The sequence below is a fragment of the Centroberyx gerrardi genome, chromosome 7, assembly GCF_048128805.1.
Source record: "Centroberyx gerrardi isolate f3 chromosome 7, fCenGer3.hap1.cur.20231027, whole genome shotgun sequence".
In the NCBI taxonomy this organism is placed as follows: Eukaryota; Metazoa; Chordata; class Actinopteri; order Beryciformes; family Berycidae; genus Centroberyx; species Centroberyx gerrardi.
In genome coordinates, this window is record NC_136003.1 from 5360951 (window position 1) to 5379945 (window position 18995).

At 41.2% G+C, this 18995-nt stretch overlaps 1 protein-coding gene across 2 annotated transcripts; it reads right to left on the reverse strand.

The window, feature by feature from the left end:
* Positions 1-1550: 1550 nt before the first annotated feature.
* Positions 1551-14179, reverse strand: prkar1aa (protein kinase, cAMP-dependent, regulatory, type I, alpha (tissue specific extinguisher 1) a). Of its 2 annotated transcripts, none has more exons than XM_071921369.2 (11): positions 14103-14179; positions 11834-12021; positions 9446-9616; positions 9183-9274; positions 9033-9094; positions 8795-8841; positions 8414-8572; positions 7770-7830; positions 7171-7292; positions 6903-6984; positions 1551-6334 (listed from the first exon to the last, which is right to left on the reverse strand). In XM_071921369.2, the coding sequence occupies exons 2-11, from the start codon at positions 12005-12007 to the stop codon at positions 6162-6164; spliced, it is 1143 nt and encodes a 380-aa protein (XP_071777470.1). In that variant the 5' UTR covers positions 12008-12021; positions 14103-14179; the 3' UTR covers positions 1551-6161. The 2 variants fall into 2 exon arrangements, with proteins under 2 accessions (XP_071777470.1, XP_078141056.1); XM_078284930.1 differs by having other exon boundaries at positions 14098-14127.
* Positions 14180-18995: the final 4816 nt, after the last annotated feature.

The following is an 18995-nucleotide window of genomic DNA, read 5'->3' on the forward strand; positions in this document are numbered from 1 at the left end:
TTAAGGGTCACAGCCAACACATTTATAGGGCAAGCTGTTACTGTCAATTGTAAGAAGTCATTTCCATGCAAATTTGACCCAAATTATAATTGCTGTGTCATTTTACAGCCCGAACAATTAGGTCTAAATATAGCTGCAAGCGGCCATGAAAGGGGTTCAAGCCTTTTCTGAACGGTACTGACGTCGCGAAAAAAGCGTCAGTGTTTCTTAGGAAATCGTCAAGTTTTGCGATCATTGAACAAACGGGTGTGAAGTTACAGCCATTTTTGTGTTAGGCTACGCCCATTTTTGGCGTATGCGGCGCCCCCTTCTGGTCGAATCACACAAAATTCAGTACACACGTTAGAAATGCCATTCCAGACAAAGCTGAGAAGTTTGGGACCGATTATGCAAATGGGCTTTGATTTACCAGCTATTACATGGTTATTATACCATAGGCCCCGCCCACTTTCACCAATGATGACAAAACTTCTGATTTTAAACATGTGTACCAAATTTCATGCAATTTCGTCATCTGGATTTGGAGATACAGTTTTTTGGCATTTGTGGTGCCCCCTACTGTTCAATCGTAAAATAGCTTTGCACACGTTATTGATATCTGAAAATGTTCACCAAGTTTCATGATAATTGGACAATTGGTCATGAAGTTATAACAATTTAGCTGACAGGCCACGCCCTCTCACAAATTAAAAAATGTATATCTTCAAAACGACAGTAGATATCAACAACCTTTTGATAACTTTTAATGGGATTAGTCAGTAGATGCTGTTGACCGATTTTGGTGGTGATCGGTCAAACGGTGTAGGAGGAGATGTTAAAAATGTGTTTTTCAAAACTTTCAAAATATCTCAAAAACTTTCCAGGTGGACCTTGAGGGTCCAAAATGCAAAATTGTAGAGTTCGGACACCTGGACATGTGTACCAAGTTTCGTGAAAATTGGATTTACGGTGTAGAAGTTATGGCCTTTAAAGTAAAACCTTTAACTATAGCGCCCCCTTCAGGCCGATTGGGTAAATATTTCTTGAGCAGAAACTAACCACCAATATCTGTCATTGGGCCAAATTTCATGTCTCTGCGATGTACCAGCTCACGGCAATTTGCGTCGCGGCAGAAGAACAATAATAAACCAGCACAAAAACAAGAGGGAACCCCTAATGAGCTCATTTAATACATTGCACCACCACCATCTAGTGAGTAAGTAAGTAAGCCATATAGTTGGCTTACTTAACTGACAAACTTCATTTATGTGCCAAATAAAAAGCTTAATTCTTCACTTCTGCATACCTTTTCCTTTATAATTCATCTTCCTATTGGGTTGCATGGGGGTGGTAGTGCCGTGTGGAGCTCACCCAGACACCCTAGGGTGCTTTCCAGTAGTCCTGGAGCTGAGGGTTGATCTACATTGCATGGGAGAAACAAGAAGTCATTATATTTTCAGTCAGACGCTCACACACACACACACACACACACACACACACACACACACAGTCAATTGTGACAAGAAACAGACGCGGGCAAGGCAGCAAACAAAATGAAAACACATCAACCATTTGGTAAGAATTAATCTTTTTTTATTGCTTGACCTGCTATGACGTCCTACAGTGAATACCAAAAAGGATCAGAACATTTGAGCACAATCAGTCAAATCAAACTTTGTACATTCAGAATAAAGGGATAAAAACAATAGAAAAGAATGGTCCTCTGTAGCAAGACCTACTACAAGTCCGGTGACTCGCTGTAGGCCTTGGGTTTTTCAGTTGTACAAACACTGACAGTTTTAAAGAATGGGAGCACAGTAAGCAGGAGCCTTCCCCTCTATATCTAAGGCAAAAAAAGATAAACTACAATCAAGGTTACTGAATGGAGTTTGGCTGCACTGTAAGTTTACACCCACTGTCTCAGCACTGGTTGATTTCCCAAGCTCTTTGCGGTCTTGTGAGTCAGAACACTGTTGATTGAGTTATAGGAGAAAGCTCATCATAAGCAAGAACACTGGGCAAGAGGCAAACCACTAAACAGAAGGTCAGATGGGTGCATCACTGAATTAAGACAGGGTAATTCGGAAGAAAAACAGATTACTCCGTGACAGTAAGCAAAACACTGACTTGGCTGTGTGGTTTCTTGTTGCCTGTGTGCCACAGCTACACAATGTTGAACGCAACATTAAATAAAAGATTAAGTCTACTTTTGGGGATAGCAACCAAACTGTACATCTAAAAATCACACCCTCACACATGACCAAGCATGAGACATTGCATTAATAAATACTCAACAATGGCAAAAACAGCATTGTATACTTCTAGATACTAGATCTGATGGCATCATGAGATTCGGTGGATAGCGAAAACATGGAAGATCCTAAAATAAAAAGCACAGGCCAAAAAAAAAAATCTGAAAGTAGCTCAGTCGTCCAAACGCTCTGAACTTCCTTCATACACCCCGAGACTGCAGCCATCATTCATGGTGACCAAAATAAATGAGTCAAGTACACAGAAAAAACCCCACAAGAGCAGAATTGAGTCATCAGCGTACTGAAACACTTTTATCAGGAAAAAGACCTACATACTGTGAGCCCAAAATAAACGCATTGTAACAGAAATGACATCAAGTTCAAAAATATGCATGAAAGGCCACACTTTGACAGCCAGGAGTTCAGGTCTCATCAAACAAGTCCAAGGTCCTTTGGAAGAACGACAACAATAGTACCGAGAAGTGATGGTAAGCACAGTCAAAACGTACAAAATACTGATAGTCACTGGATTGCCCGATTCTTTTCGAACCATGTTAGCCATGACATGTTAGCTTCAACGGGGCATTCTAGCACAACTAAGCTTCTAATGACCCATTTTGACCTAAAGCAGGAAAAGATGAACAACAAGAGGCTATATATATAAAAAAAATACATAGGGTGAGCAGTGTCAGCACTACGAATCTGAGGCAGGGAGGGCAAATGTTAGCAATGCTTTGACTCACACACATCCAAATAGAAGAACACTAGGGTTAACTAGGGTTAGACCAATATACTGGTTTGCTGGTATATGGGGCTGATATTGGCCTTTTAGCAAACATCAGATCTGGGCTAGTCACTGTAGTCCACCTCTGATATAATGCAGTTTGACTGACTACATATTTATTGTAGAATTGATCAATACTACAATGGTTGTCTATAGGAAGACCTTAACCTGTCATGGTTCTAATAAGACATTTTGATCAGATTCCACAGGTTCCAGAGGCTTTTCCACCCCGATGAGAGCAAAATTCTGGGGGAAACACTGAATATTTGGAATTGATTGGAATTTTGAAAAAAGTCAAATTTAAAGAGCTTGAATATTGGCTAGTGGCAGCTTTTAATCGACTTTCAAAAACGTGCATCAACCTAAAGTCTGCATCTTGTTGCGAATGAGCGCATTACGTCCATTACATGAAGAATGTGTGTATGCAACTCAGTTTTTACACTTCCTTTCCTTCTCCCCAAGGCCGTACCACTAGACACTTGATGAAAAAGTGTCTTGATTCATTTTTTTTTTTATTCAGAACGAACACTTGACTCGTGAATACAACTCTAACGCAATCTCACATGATCTGCCTCCTAGGACCAACACACACACCGACAGCACCGTCGACCCCCCCCCCCCCGGTTAACACATCAAAAACGTGGATACCCCAGCTTCGTATTTGGCACTGGCTTGGTTGTGACAGCGAACGCATTTCCTGGTGAAAGATAGATGATACAAGCTCTCTGATGGACAACAAATAGATGATGGACTCAGTGCTCCACTCCACTATCTGGCAGTCTGATCTTCCAAGAGGTAGCGTTTTCTTTTTTGTTTTTTAAAGTCTTGACTTGTGCTCCCTTGAAATGGCGGGACCAGACATCACACGAAACGATAAACTAGCATAGAAACTTTTTTCTCTTCAATTATATAGATTTATATATCACAAACTGTGCAAAAAATATGGTTATAGTCATTTACTCCTAATATATAGATTCATAGCGGAGCTGTATATGTGCAACTAGAACAATAAAAGAGCACATTATGTCACTGTAATAAAGGGATACTTGGACATTTTGAATTTTATTGGATATTTAGTTGTGTGTCTAGAAGAGTACATCATTTCTATTTGCCCTCTAGTTTCCCAAAAAAATTTATCATCCCTCATTTTAATCAAGAAACACTGCTGGCCATAACGTTACTTTTTTCAAACCGCGTGACAGTAAGAAAAACTCAATCTAAATGTCCAGGTAACCCTTTAAGAACGGTGTCTCTACTAAGTACCCCGAGAGAACAAAAAAAAACTAAACAAAAATCTAGACAGATACAATAAATTGCAAAGCAGAACACACAGATATTCCTTTGTCGTATCGGTCCGAAACACAAAGCGACTGCCTGACAAATTTCACTTCAGGAGAGAACGTCCTGCATCAGTGTTGCCGATCGACGCCCTCAAATCGATAAACATATCTCGACCACAGCGTCTTTTGACCGTCCGATCTGGACCGCGCTGAAGGTCACTTGAGCAAAATCGATGAACACTGGCGAATCCTATCTTGACAAAGGCAGCAACGACTCACCGCGCGTTCGCACTGCGAGCAACGTGATCAAGTCACCGGATTCGTTACCTATAGAGCTGAGAGACCGGGGAAACTCGGCTGATGTGTGGACCGTTGACGGGCTTGTCGGCCCAGAAAAGTTGGCCATGGCTGAACATTTCATGGTCATCACCCGTCAACGGCAAATCAGATTTCTGCACTTCCTTCTTTCCCTACTGAGGAGATTTTGTTCTGCCTGGCAAGTGCAAAATGGTGGAGAAGTTGATTACAGCCATTCAAAGCTTCCCCATTCTCTACACCTTTTATTAGAAAGAGTACCGCAAAAAAACCCGTCTCAAAACGATGCTTGGAGAACAGCTGCATCATTGGGGTTGATGGTGAGCTCTGAAATTATTTTATAGATTTTTTTCTGTTTATTGTTTAATAGATTTTTTTTTTTTTTTGTGAAACTTAAGCAGATGGTGGTCAGAGTTGGTGGTTGACTGCTGAAATGGGGGACAGGGAGCAATGCTAGCTTTATTTCAGTAGTTTAGAAGCCAAAGTTCAAGAAAGAGAAAAATAGAGAAATGTGAGAAGAATTTTTCTCAGGATCTCAAAGATTTCCTGCTGTGGAGCCAATTGATATTACCGACTACCTCGTCCTCCATACCTCCTGTTACACCAGAAGCCAAATAAAAGCTCATAAAAGTATTACTTTGTGAGCGGCTGGGTGCACTAATGGGCAACTAAGGTCCTGAAGGATAAGGGTCGCCTAGTTTTTGCCAAGGTGAGTATCATTTCCTTTTCTTTGTCGATCTACAAATCCAATCCAGTTACTGTAAACACTAAGATTAGGGTTCTTCCCTACCGTCATTTTGTCTTGTATTAGGCTACTGTTTGCTTATATCCTTGAATTCACTTATGCACTGATTGACTTATTTATTGGTTTGAACAACCATAAACAACACAAGCAGGTGGCATTTTGAGTATGAACATAACTCCACTCCAATGCGCGCTTGCTGACTCTTTGTTTACCGGACCACCATCTGCTGTTGGCGCCACAGAAGCGGAGTCTCGGCACAACAGATGTGAAAACAACTTGGCTCCACCCACAATTGATCAGAGTAGAGTGAGTCATCAAACAAGTTGCTCGCAGTGTGAACACACAGTTAGACCCACGCGTACACTTCTTGTAATGCCAACATGAAATTCCAGCTATACGTTCACGCTGTGTATGCATGCATACACCTATTTGGTATTGGGATTACAGCTTCAGCTTTTGTAGCAACACACTCTGAACAGTCTCTCTCCTCGGAACACTTCCCTTCATGGGCGTTGTGAACATTAGAGAGGCACAAAAAATATCCTCTTCCGTCTCCAGAAAAAAACGATGAAAAAAAAATGCTTGAAAACTCATACAAGTTTTAAAAGAATCTTGAGTACATACACCAAAAAAACAAAGAGAAATGTAACAGAAGTATTTAAGTGATCTTGAGTGGGCACATGGGTGTGGTTACATGTCTCAAAGAGAGAGAAGAGAAATAGGAAAATAAAGCAGATTTGCATTGGTGGACCCTGCGGTAGAAGAGAGGAGGGAGGAAAGAAGGGGGGGGGGGGGGGCAGATGAACTCAGACGGAGAGGGAAACGAAGCTGTTGTACTGCTGGATGTTCCTCTTCAGGATGTCGGAGCAGGGGCCCAGGACTCGCTCGAACCGCGGTCGGTCCAGCTTGACGCACTTGAGGGGCCCGCGGGAGACAACGGTGGCGGCGCGGGGCCGGTTCATCAGCAGGGCGATCTCACCTAGCGCACAGAAAGAAAGACCACCATGCTAGGATTAGAGCAATATATTGGACTGCAGATATTGTACAAATGTGGTCCAGTCAGTGTCGTCCACCTCTGATATGATGGATATGATGCAGTTTGATTGATGACACATTTATAATAGAATTGATCAATGCTACACTGATTGTTTATGGGAATCCCTTAACCTGAATTGATTCAACACAAGTATGCAGGAATATATTTATTATTACTATTCTAATTGTCCTGGGTTTCAATGGAGAGTTTTAGTGTCCCATAATGGTCTAAGTGCTGTTTCAAAGGCTTTTCCACTCTGACAAGAATATAATTCTGGGGGAAACACCGATTTTAAATTTTTTGGCATGAACAATGGTCAAATTTAAAGATGTTGAATATCAGCACAAAATACATATTAGTTAAATCGTACACTATACAACTAAATCAGTAGGACTAGTAGCCATAAATGTCCAGTCCTCTAGACTGAATCGCAAGAAACTATCAGGTGTAAATTTAAAAACTGAATATGTATGACAGTTGCCTCTCAGGGCATCATGTTTGGTTGACTCACCAAAGTAATCGGAGGGTCCAAGTCTGCCAACCTCCACAAACTCCTCATTCTCCGACCGCCTCTGAAGCACCGCCGCCGACCCCTGACAACACAGGAGAGACGCCTTCAACTACATATCCCAGAAGTCAACAGCTACTTCAATATTGTCCGCTACTTTCTCCTTTATTGTTCTCATAAACAAGCCAGCTACCTCTGCCCACAGTGTCTGTTTCCAGTGTGAAAAAAGCAGAATAGAGTGAACATGGCCTAATTCGTGGTTGGTGCGTACCTCCAGGATGATGAAGAACTCGTCGCCAGGCTCTCCCTGCACCACGATCTTCTGGCCGTCCTCAAACTGCACCGTCTCCAAGGAATCGGCCACCGTCAGACGCTCCCACTTATCCAGAGATTCTGTTCAGGGATGATACTCAGTTAAACACACACACACAAATATACTAGGGTTACATCGATATATATGGGGCTCCTTTCATTAAAAATCTGATCTGGTCCAGTCAGTGTTGTCAAACTCCGGCTCCAATATGATGCAGTTTTGTTATAATATTGTCTTTTGCCAATATTTTTACATGAAAATGAGTAAAAATAAAGATATTGAATATCAGTGCAAAATATCAGCTTTTGGAAGCTTCAATCCAAAAGATATCAGTATCTGCCTAACCTATTGGTTGAACCCTACAGTGAAGTACATGTTCAGCCAACTTAAAAAAAATAATTTTGCTGATTGTGTAGCCAATGTGTGGTTACTACTTTGAAAACAAACAATTACAAACATTACAAGCATTGCAAGAAAGGTATTACCATGTTATATACAACTTATCTGTATACCAGTTATGAAAATAATGGCAAGATTGTGCACAAGTAATTTCTCACCTAAAATGGACACCTTGCTGAGAAATTCCTCATACATCTTGCGCTTTCTCAAAGTGCTCCCCTAAAAACACATCATTAGGAAAAAATCAATTGACAAATACATATCATGCAGTGGACAAAGATTTCAGCACTGAGGTTATTAAGAAAAAAGCTTCTCATGAAAAGTGATTGTATGAATCCAAATTAACAGCATCTCATTTGGGGATAACAGGCTACCCTGCCCTTTTCCCCAAAAAAACATTGCATTTTAGACAAAGTAAATGGCCAAGAAAGTAACTAAGCTCAGTAACAATTAAGACTGGGTATTGTTTACATTTTTTTGATACCGATTCTAAACTGATTGTTTTTTTTTACACCTTTTTGTTAAATGAAAGCACATTCCACTATGAAATATATCTGTGTAACAATACATACCGTTTGGTTGCCTAGACAGAAACATACATACTATGCGTTTGATTTTCTCAATAAAAATGTCTTTAGGTCAGGACAAGACCCAAGATCGCATTGAGAGCGTACAACATTCAGAGGTTTTACAATACCTTTTCATGCCCTAAAACTGATATCGGTACTAATAGGTAATGTTTTTGATACCCAGCCCTTGTATCAATACACTGTGGTAAAACAGAGCTCCAAGCGTTGCTCACCATCAGTATTCTCCTGTAGCTGTCTCTGTCGATGCCCCACAGCTTGACATTGGACTTTGCTCGGACTGTGGCCGCACGGGGGGTCCCGTAGATCAGCGCAAGCTCCCCGAAACTGCCTCCCTCGCCAATAGTGGTCACCCACTCGTTGTTCACATATACCTGGAGCGAAGGAGAGGGAATCCACTGTCATTGGCCAGGTTTCCAATGACACACTCCACAAGTTGTAGACTTTATAGCTACAATTTGGAATCACAACAAATTTTCAAGTAGCGAGAGTTTGTGAAAGAGTAAGAGACTAAACACTAACAAAAATTCTTAACAATACATGGACAAATGTTTTCTGAAGTTCAAAATCACACAAAAACACAACAACGGTCTTACATCCATCTCTCCCTGGTCGATAACATAGAAGTTGTCTCCCTCATCGCCTGAAACAAACCACAAAAGCAAGGCAGTTAGTGGAAGGTCAGAGATTGACCAAGCATTTAGCATTTTTTTTGCCGTCTTATGGCTCCACCTTAAACGGCTGCACTGATATCTTGGTGGACAAGCATACAGAAAACACACACACACAAATCTCCACATACACTGGATGTAATAAGTACTGAAAGCAACACACCTTGCTGGATGACCGTCTCCCCGGCAATGTAGTTGACAGAAAACATGGCGTCAAAAATATCACTGGAAAAGCAGAAAACGAGATGATTAGCGTGGAAAATATCTGACTAGGATTATTAGCAAGCTGCTGAACTGTGACTGATGCAGTTACCTCCTCTCATTGTCATCCAAGTGGGCAAAGAGCACGTTCCTCTCTATGGCTTTGGACAAGGCAGCCATGGACTTGTAGTCTTTCGGGATGACCTTGGGTGAAAAATGCTTGTTTAGATTCCGGTGTTACTGACATTTGAATAACAAGGAGCCACCAAAATTCTCAGACTATATACTATACTATACTACACGTTATACTTGAACTGCTGAACAGTTTCTGGGTGCCCGTGCAGCAGTGTGACGATGTGAGGCTTGACCCCTGACCTTTCTGACGTAGGAGGCGGCGTCCTCCTCGGTGTACACCTCGGCGCTGATGGCCCCCCTGCGGCGCCGCCCCCTCACCACAGGGTTCATGGGCGGGGAGACCTCGTCCTCGCGGGAGTCTGACCGGGAGCTGCTGGACTTCTGCTGCAGCACCATCTGCATGGCCTCCTCCTGGTGGGCAAGAAGAAGAATAATTTCCTGTGTTTACAGTCTACATAAAAGTGGTAGTAGGGTAATGGGGCTTGGGTATTATAGGTCAGGGATCTCATGATACAATTCGATACTTCACACTTTATACAGAATGTATACTGTAGATAGACGAATGAAATTTGCAGCTAATTTAAACAAACTATTCCGTAGTTTGGTCCAGTGGGGCCACCGTACTTGTTGAAATGCAGTGACATGATGGCTAGAGTGACACCCACACAACGTGATCTTTTGTAAAATAACAAAGGTTACAAGTATTGATATCAGGATTTACGGCATCCATTCTATATCAGAAAAAACAAAATCGCAATGTACTGGTGGATCAATTTTTCCCACCCAGCCCTAACTGGCTATGGCCCGGATCTACTAACATGTCGCAATTACCGGTGCAGCGCAAAAGCAATTGCGGGTGCAATTGGTACAGCCAGCGCAAGGTATTTACTAAAGTAGGGCACGCAAATGAGCGGAGGCGCAGATAATTAATTAGAATTGCGACTGCGCTAATATAAGGGTCAAGAAAACAAAAGAAGCGCAAATGTCTCTCCAAGTGGAGCTGGAAGTGTTGGTGGCAGAGAAAACCCCAAAGAGCTGCAGAGAAGAGTTTTACCCGCGCGTAAAAAGTCACTCTGGAACGACATAAAGTGAATGCAGCTGGGCACCACAGGGGCGATTTAGCGGAGATAAAACGCGCTGGTATGATATGAGGAGGTGAACCAAAATGCTTACTTACTTCAAGCTAGGCTAGGTTTCAAACTGCTACAGTGTTTTCAGTGAAATTTTGCCCTAAAAATTTGCCTGTGTATCACCATCTACAACCTGCTCTACAAATAAAACTGGTTTACAAACTGAGATGAGCGTGACACCAAACCCAGCTACATGCTAACATGTTTCTACAAAGCTCTGCTGTAAGAGAAGTAGCCTCAAGCTATGAAAACAGAAATAGGTGACTACTGCAGCATGCATGCAGTTGTATTGAAATAACATTGCAGGTGGAGCGTCTCAGACACTGCTAGTAGTCTACGGTGTAAACCTGGTTTAATGTGGCCAGCAGGCAGTTTTTATAATACTTTGAGAGTGAACATTCAGACTCCCATAGGATTACAATGGAGACAAAAAAAATGATGCCTGTTCTTGGGCAGCAACACCAGAAAGAACTGACAGTACCAACGACAGGAAATTGTGTATTTTCACAGGAATTCTCACACTGCACTACACAACAATTCAGCAGACAGACATGCAGCATAAATGGAATGACTGTACCTCCAAAACATCTGACCATGGTTATGAAATAAAGATCATGTCAATCCAGATAAGTGTTTGACTCTCCTCTTTTCCTCTTCCAAGATCTATAAAAACTAGACTAGACTAAATGCAAGTCCCATCCTATAGTGGGTGATTTTTATCAACATCATTTGTTTTGACGTAATTTCAAGCCAGTCTGCATTTTAAAAACTCCAACTCTACATATATTTAGATGTTAAAAGCAATTGCTGCAGTTTCCTAAAATGAAATATCAAAAGTTTTATTCAAACTTTTTGAGCATTATCTCTTCAAGAGCGCGGCCTACATTTCACATTGATGGGCGACTGAGTTTATAGTGAACATAAGCCTATAGGTAGCTGAGAGATACAGTATTTTGTTTAAATATTGCTGCAACTGTCAATGTAAAAAAGTATCAACAAATCCTGACACCTGAGCTTGTGCATCGACTTTTGTGACCGTGACTTTGTTTCTAAAAAAGTGACTGGCAAATCTAGCAATTTTTTCGGACCATGGGGAAACATGTTGATGGGGTGAATTAGATTACCTATATTCAAGGCCTCAAAAGTACTTCAATATTGTTAAATCCAGCCTTCAATTCAGTTTTAGAGGAAGGAAACATTTTGTGGTTTCTTGGTGTGCTGTATTTCCGGTGAGACATCATACCCCCCCCCGATTTTCACGTTCATTTTAGTGGCAAAATTAGTCTTATATTTCACTCTAACTGGAATTTAAAAAGGTCTTGAAAAGTCTTAGATTTACCTTGGTGAAACATACAAACACACTGAAAACACACTGTACGACGCATTTGACTAGCACACAAATTAGCATATGACACTGCTGAAGACTCATTATAAACCAGGAAAAAACCCCGAAAGACACCTTTTCAGAGCCATTTCTGGCCCGTCTGTCAGCACCCACCTTCTCCAGCCTGTCGAAGTATTCCCTGAGGAAGGCCATGGGCCGGTCGGGCCGCGACGTGCACAGCTGGACGATGCAGTCCTTCAGCAGCTGCTGGATGTTGTGTTTCTGCACATACTGCTCGCACTCGCGGAGACTCCGCTCCTCCTCACTGCTCGTACTGCCCGATGCCATCCCTACCTGCTGACCTGGGAAAAGAGGAGAGAGAAAAAAAGAGACTGATTTAAGAATCATGATGCTGTCTTTTTCAATTATGTATTGATATGCAAAACTCAAAAGACCATAGTGCATCTTGTGCAAGTTATATTTAGCTCATTGAGCTGCTTCCATGCAGAATCAGCTCAATGAGCTAAATATCTGGGCCGTCCAAAACAACATGCTCCTTAATGAAAAGATATGTGTCGCTATGCACATATCTTTCAGTAAAAATCCACCACCAGCACCACCTCTTTCCATTAACAACATCCCCCTGTCTGTCCTGCTTAAAAGCAAAGTGCTGGGACTCTCCATCCAGCACAACCTCAGGCAGAGTGCCCAGGTAAACACCATGACGGCAAGCGCTAGCAGGAAGCTTTTCCTCCTCAAGCGCATCAAGCGTTTCTCCGTCACTCACGCTGCCCTACGAGCCATTTATATCGGCTACATTAGACCAGTGCTGGAGTATGCAGTCCCTGCTTGGCATCCTGGTCTCACCCAAGCCTTGTCCACCGCTGGCAAGAACAGGTCGTTACTACAATTCTCCCATCCCCTACCTCACAAGACTCATCAACAACCATACATCATAGTTTTCACTCCCCTCTTCTCCCCCAGACTACTGATATTACTACAGCTTTCCAGAATCCCTTCTTCATAGGATTTGCACTAGATCTGGCCTGACTACTCTGTTTACATTTCATTGTAGATTGTATATGCTAGCTACTACTTTCATAATTATTGAAAATTTATTTTTTATCTCCCTGCTGTTTTAATATATTATATGTATGTAAATTGGTGTGTAATTTCAGTCTGTAAATGACTGCGAAGCACTAATAAAAGCTACTACCTAAAAGCCTTTAATAGCAAGATTGTACAATGTCAAAAAACAAACAAAACAAAGTTATGACAGATTGAAGCATGTTACTGCATTATTTTTAGTAGCACGGAAGCTAAGAAATGTGTGTTTTAGTTAGTTTCTCTCACATTAAAAGAAAAAGATGGGCTGATTTCAAATGTTACGGGATTCCAGGTAAGACAAAAGTTGATAAAAGCCATGTATACTTCTATTCGCATTGTAGCCCTATGACTCAATATAAAATTAAATCCCGAGGTCCTTGACAATTCTCATCCTTATTCCAATTCTATGGTTTGTTAACTACAGAAACAAACAGAAGAGAGAGCAACAGCCCAGATACCTCATTCATTCTCCCTTTCCTTCTTTAAATGATGTTAGAGGAAGTAATGTCAAACTCCACTGCAAATTCGGCCAGTTTAATGCTGACTTACCTATCGGACTAATATACAAACCTTGCACAACATGACTTAAGACCTTTTACTAATCAATACTGTCAACTGGTAGCTACGGCACACATAATATCAACCAAGCAGGCCTTGATTTCAATAAAACCTCAACTTTTAGCACCGGGTCACATGCCCGGTACTGACCTAAAATGTAAACAGAAGTAAAACAAGATGAAAGCAGGAACATATCTGAAAGGCATGTACATAAGCTTAACACTAAATTCATTGGCACTAACTAGCTAGATGTCTATTAGTATAAACGTTTTCCTCAACTAACTGACAAAACTAGCGTTATATATATTATATATATAACGCTATAACGTTATATTATAACGTTATAGCTAGCAAAGTACAAATCACGACAACACTCTGCGAAGAAAACAAGACACAACAGCCACCAGTTTCACTTGCGCTCACTACAGAGTGGGAAAAAACGAAATTACCAAGCTAACGTCGCAAATTAAGCGTTGGATAAATAGAAATCAGAAACTATAAGAGCACGGTTAGTCAAGGTTCCAGCATTTAAAGGTAGCGTGTAAGTTACCGTTACGAGGCCAGGATAGATTTTCTCATCATCAGCCATCTTGAAGACCTAGCTACAAACTAGCTTAGCGAGCTAACAGTTAGCCAGCCAACTTGCGTTATCAAAACAATGAGAAGAATGCAGCCTACAGGCAAAAGTGGAGATAGTATCTCATTAGAACACATTCTGAAATATGTAAAGACATTTGTTATAGTATTCATATTGCTATCTACATGATTAAAACCTTACCAAATTTAAAAAGGTTGTTTTTTTGTTATTTCAAACGACGTTTTCTCTCTGACAGTTCCTCCTTCCGAAGCCTCTGTCTCAACCGGAAATAGCTACAGACCAATAGAAATCGTTGTGTTCTTCTTCTTTGAGTTTTACGGCGTTTTGCTGCCTTCAGGGTCCCCTTGTAAACTCGTATATTTGACATAAACAGAGTGACAATACGACTTGATCCTGTAACAAAAGTAATTTTTGGTGGCTGTTTTATTTTAGAAATCAAGCAGCACATAGCTACTAGAGGAGAACTTGCAATGTGCGTGGTTGATGTTTAAAATAATTCGTTAGCCCAAAGTTGATGTATATCTTTTGTTGCAAAATAAATAAACCAGGCTGAATACTATTCACAACTGTTGTCTCTTCAACACCAAGTGGACAACTTAGAAGTATGTGTGACAGCTAAAATTTAAACAAAAAATGAAAGTCAAAACATGCAATAACACCAATATTTTACACAGAGGCCCAAACAATAGGCCTAACACATAATGACGATAATAATAATAATAATAATAATAATAATAATAATAATATAAACATCACTTTTGCCATCAAATGTTAACACAACTTCCATGCTCTTCACCATTTTCAACTCAGCTATCATAGGAAATTGCAACTTTGTCAGTTGTAGCCTACTTACCACTTTGTTGGGTCGTTCATGTTGTTCATGTGCACAGTTTATTGTGATAGTTCCAACAGCTCTTGAAGGCATCATGTATAATCTACTACTTTACCACAACAGCTGGAGTTGTCCTTAAATGTTTCAAATTATCTAGTTATTATGAGTCTGTTTTCAAGTGAATTAACCCTGACATTAAGGATAACGATTCAGGAGGGAATTGAGTGTTTCTTGAACAAATTCATTTGGAAGCCATATCTACAAAAAAAAAAAAATCATATCAATTGCATTCAGGAGGACCAATGTTCCCTCTAAGCTGATAGTTTGGTGACCGACTAAGAATTTATCAAAATTATCAAATAATAACATCTTGTCACTCATCAGTCATTGCTCCGCTTTTACCCAGAAATGCAATTTATTTGTTTAAGGAGGTTTGGAAGTTTTGTTGGCAAATAATATTAGGTACAGGGACTTTGCCTCCGTGACACCTTGAGGCTATTTGGGCTACAAACCTGCCAAACCGGAAGGGTTTAAAGGCCCTATGACATGAAAATGACTTTTTTAAGTTAAATGATGGATTTAACCTTAGCTGATGATACACCGGCAAATTTTTTGGGCAAATTTGGGGAAAAATATGCCGGCAATGGGCATTGAGTATGAGCAACTGGGCAATGGGAAAAGAGGGTAAGAGAGTAACTGACAAATTTGACAGTTGGAGGAGTGAAAATGAATGAAACAACAAACTGCTGCCATTACTGTTATCCTGGCCTTCTCTTTTCTACTGAAAATTTAATAATTTAATCATTTTATCAAGGTTAACCACTGGAATTTCATAACGTGTATTATAGGCTAGCTAGCTAGCTTGCTAGATTAAACGTTCTACAAAAAGAATCACAGCTTTCCTAGCTGTGTTTACTATTTAGTAGCAGTTGGACCATTTTGACAATATTTTGGGCAGAGGACAGGTCACCTGACCAATTTTCTTGTCTCTGATTGGTTGATGTTGAAACCTTGCCAGCAAAACTTGCTGTCCGATCAAGCTAGGCTAGGTTTCAAACTGCTACATTGTTTTCAGTGAAATTTTGCCCTAAAAATTTGCCTGTGTATCACCTGAGGTAGCCTAAGGAAATGGGTCTGACAAAGCCCAAGCTATTCAGATAAATCAAGAGATAAATCTACCTCTGCCTATGAGAAATTCCCCAAATCCTTCTACTCCTCTCCTCCTGTGAAGTGAAGCTTACCCATCCAGGGGCCTATACTACGAAGCAAGTTAAACAAAGTCAGGGTATGTTTGAGTTAGCCGGGGCCCTGTTCCATAAAGCGAGTTTACCAAATAAGCCAGGCTTCTTTCGGTTAGTCTGACTCATTTGCAGTTGATTAGGTTCCATAAAGCAAGTTCAACATAGTTCAAGCTCAGTTACTATGGCAACTTATGCTGGGAAACTAACCTGGTCCGGGGCAGGCTAACTGTCAGGCTAAGCCTGAGTTGTTGCTTAACCAGAGTTCCTGTAACACTTACCCGACCGGAAAGCCATGATTTTACCACTGACTTTCGGGCATATTATTTTACTGTATTAACCACTACCAGTCGAAAAATTAAAGTTCATAGAAAATCAACTTAAATAAATAATAAATAATAAATTAAATAAATTATACAATGATAAGATATAGACCTACGTGTTTAATTATATGGTGATATCAAACGTTTAGGCTTATGTTACATAAAATATGTCTCAATCTAAATTACCCCAATAGAATGACAATAGCTACATAAATAGTTAACAGTACAATTGCAAAAAATTATATTGACCAGAAATGTAGTATCTTAATCCATATGCCTCTATCCTCTATTTGCCCGATAGGAAACCATGTTTAAAAATGTATTGGTTAATACATTTAAAACAATGTCAAAAAGTAAACTTAGATGTGTTTAGTGGGTGTATGGTTTTTCAATCAATACAGTAAAGGTCTATAAATAAGGACCTCAACCCATGTGTCATTCTTTATCAGTCATGGCGTGTCCTTTCATTGATGAGTACTAGGTGGCATGGATTCAGACGCTGTTCCCCCCTCTATTCCCTCAATGACTGGCCTCCCCCTGTTCAGCTCCAAGGCCAGCTCCTCTGCAGGAGTTAAGTGTGCTGGTGGTGCCCCTCCCCCTTCCCCCCCCCCCCCCCCTCCCCCGGTGCCAGCAACATCACTCTTCTTTTTTGCAGCTGCAATTAATAAACATCATGAGATTGGACAGTTCTAGCATCAAGCTGATTATGCTTATATAGACTATAGGCATACTTACCATTCTGAACAATATTTTTATATTTAGTTTTCACTTGCTGCCACGTTCTTTTCTCCCCACTCAAGTTGTTGCTGTTGTTGCCCCGCATTAAAAAAAGTTTCATTTGTTGAAATCATTCATCAAATACACATAATACGTATATATATGTATACGTATATACAGTGGGATTTGGCAGGTGGGGGAACCCTGTTTCTGGGGGGGGGGGGGTATAATTGGTGTGGGGGTCAGAAAAAAATAGTAATGTGATGTGAATGAGCTGTGGGACTCACAATTAGTGACGTAATGTGTATGGACTGACCGATTGATTGAAGTGAATACAGGTGGGACTGATTGCGAGGCGGGAGGGACACTAAGCAGACAAAAGACTGGGCAGACGCCGCATTTGGGGGAAGCCTGTTGTTGCTGCGGTTCGGCACTCTTTTGGGAGGGAGGGTATCGTTCGCAGTCATTTAGGACTGCCGGCGATGAAGACAGCGAGAGCAGGTGGTTAGCTGTTCCTGTGTTAGGAGGGGAGGTCTGCTGCCTCCTGTAGAAAGTTAGGGCCGGGACCATAGAAGAGTGCCGTAGCCGCCACCGCTCCCTGAGTGTTACTTCTTGCCGTGTGGGGTGTCACTGACGCCGGCTGAACTCTGTCTACGCCGTCCAGCGAAGCCGTTTCCCCGGGGAGTTGGACGGCGTCTCAAGCTCAGACCCCGGGGGAGGGTCTCGCCGAGCGGGCGAGCTAAGTAGCCATACACGCATAAAAATATTGTGTATTCCTGTATGTGTGTATGTGTGTAGGTAGGTCTGTTTTTAATAGCGTGGGGAGGGAGAACAGATGAGGGAGGGGTAACGGCAAGCCCATAGGCGGGATATTCATCTCGTTCCACTTTAAAGTGGTGATGGTTGTGTAGTGCAGTGCCTGTGCAGTGTCGTTTGGGTGATATTTGCAGTGCCTCCAGTTTAGAGGGTGCCAGCGTGCCGTGTTCGAGTGGTGTGCCTTAAGCTAGAGTCTAGCCCTGTGTGTAGTGCCTTTCAACTCCGTGGAAGCTTTTGATTATCCTAGCGTGGCTAGTTGCCCCTAATTGTTTGTAGACCCCTCGCCATTTTATGAAGTCGCTCATATATTTGTCTATTTAATAAAGATTACCTTTTTGTACTGTACATTATTGCATTGTGATTATTCAAAGGCTCTGGCATTAATAGCAGTGTTTTCCTGCTAACTAAGAACAAACCCCACATTCATTACAGTAATTTAAAACAAATTTCCTGCATCACCTAACCTCTTGGATTAAGTCAAGAAACAGCAACCCTGTATAATGTTAACCAAAAATGTAAAATTATGTTATATTACTAGATTTCAGCATTGAGGTGCTTACATTCATGATTTTGCATAGGCATACTAACCTAAAAACCTATTATTGGGAATCGCGAGAAAGTTTCAGAGCGACAGACACAGAGCGTCCCCATAACCATAGCAACTCACTCTCACTCCTGCCTGCGTGCGCACGGCGCGAGAGGAGAGGGAGAGACGCAGAAGAGCCACTGACTGAGATTACTCTGAGCACCATGCATGGGAATACAATATAATAGATTTGTGTATATTTCTCGCTATTCAGATGGTCTGAATAACACGGTGCTGCTCTGTCTCGTCTCGTGCGCTGTCAGTGTAATCGAAGATGCCGGAACGCCGTTCCGGATCGTTCCGACCCACTTTAACCCCTACGTATATATTAAACGAGTGAACATGTATACATTTGCAGCCTTGAGGCTTAATATCTATGTATTCTTGTTTAAGATATTTTAATAACCTACAGGTTTTCTGTTCTTACTAACTGTTTGAATGCATTGTGCCCAAGATTTAATTTGGTTGTATCAAAATATTTTATTACATTTTAACTTAGTTGCTACTTACGCATTCAATTGATCAGCAATTTCTTGCCAGGCTTTCTCTCTTGTTTTGTTT

Excerpts from the sequence above, each read along its gene's own strand:
- prkar1aa (XM_071921369.2), bottom strand. The coding sequence starts at position 12,007 with ATGGCATCGGGCAGTACGAGCAGTGAGGAGGAGCGGAGTCTCCGCGAG. Across the intron at positions 7,293-7,769 it reads CAGCAAGGTGTCCATTTTAG|AATCTCTGGATAAGTGGGAG; the intron begins GTGAGAAATTAC and ends ATCCCTGAACAG. Across the intron at positions 6,335-6,902 it reads TGGACCCTCCGATTACTTTG|GTGAGATCGCCCTGCTGATG; the intron begins GTGAGTCAACCA and ends TCTGTGCGCTAG.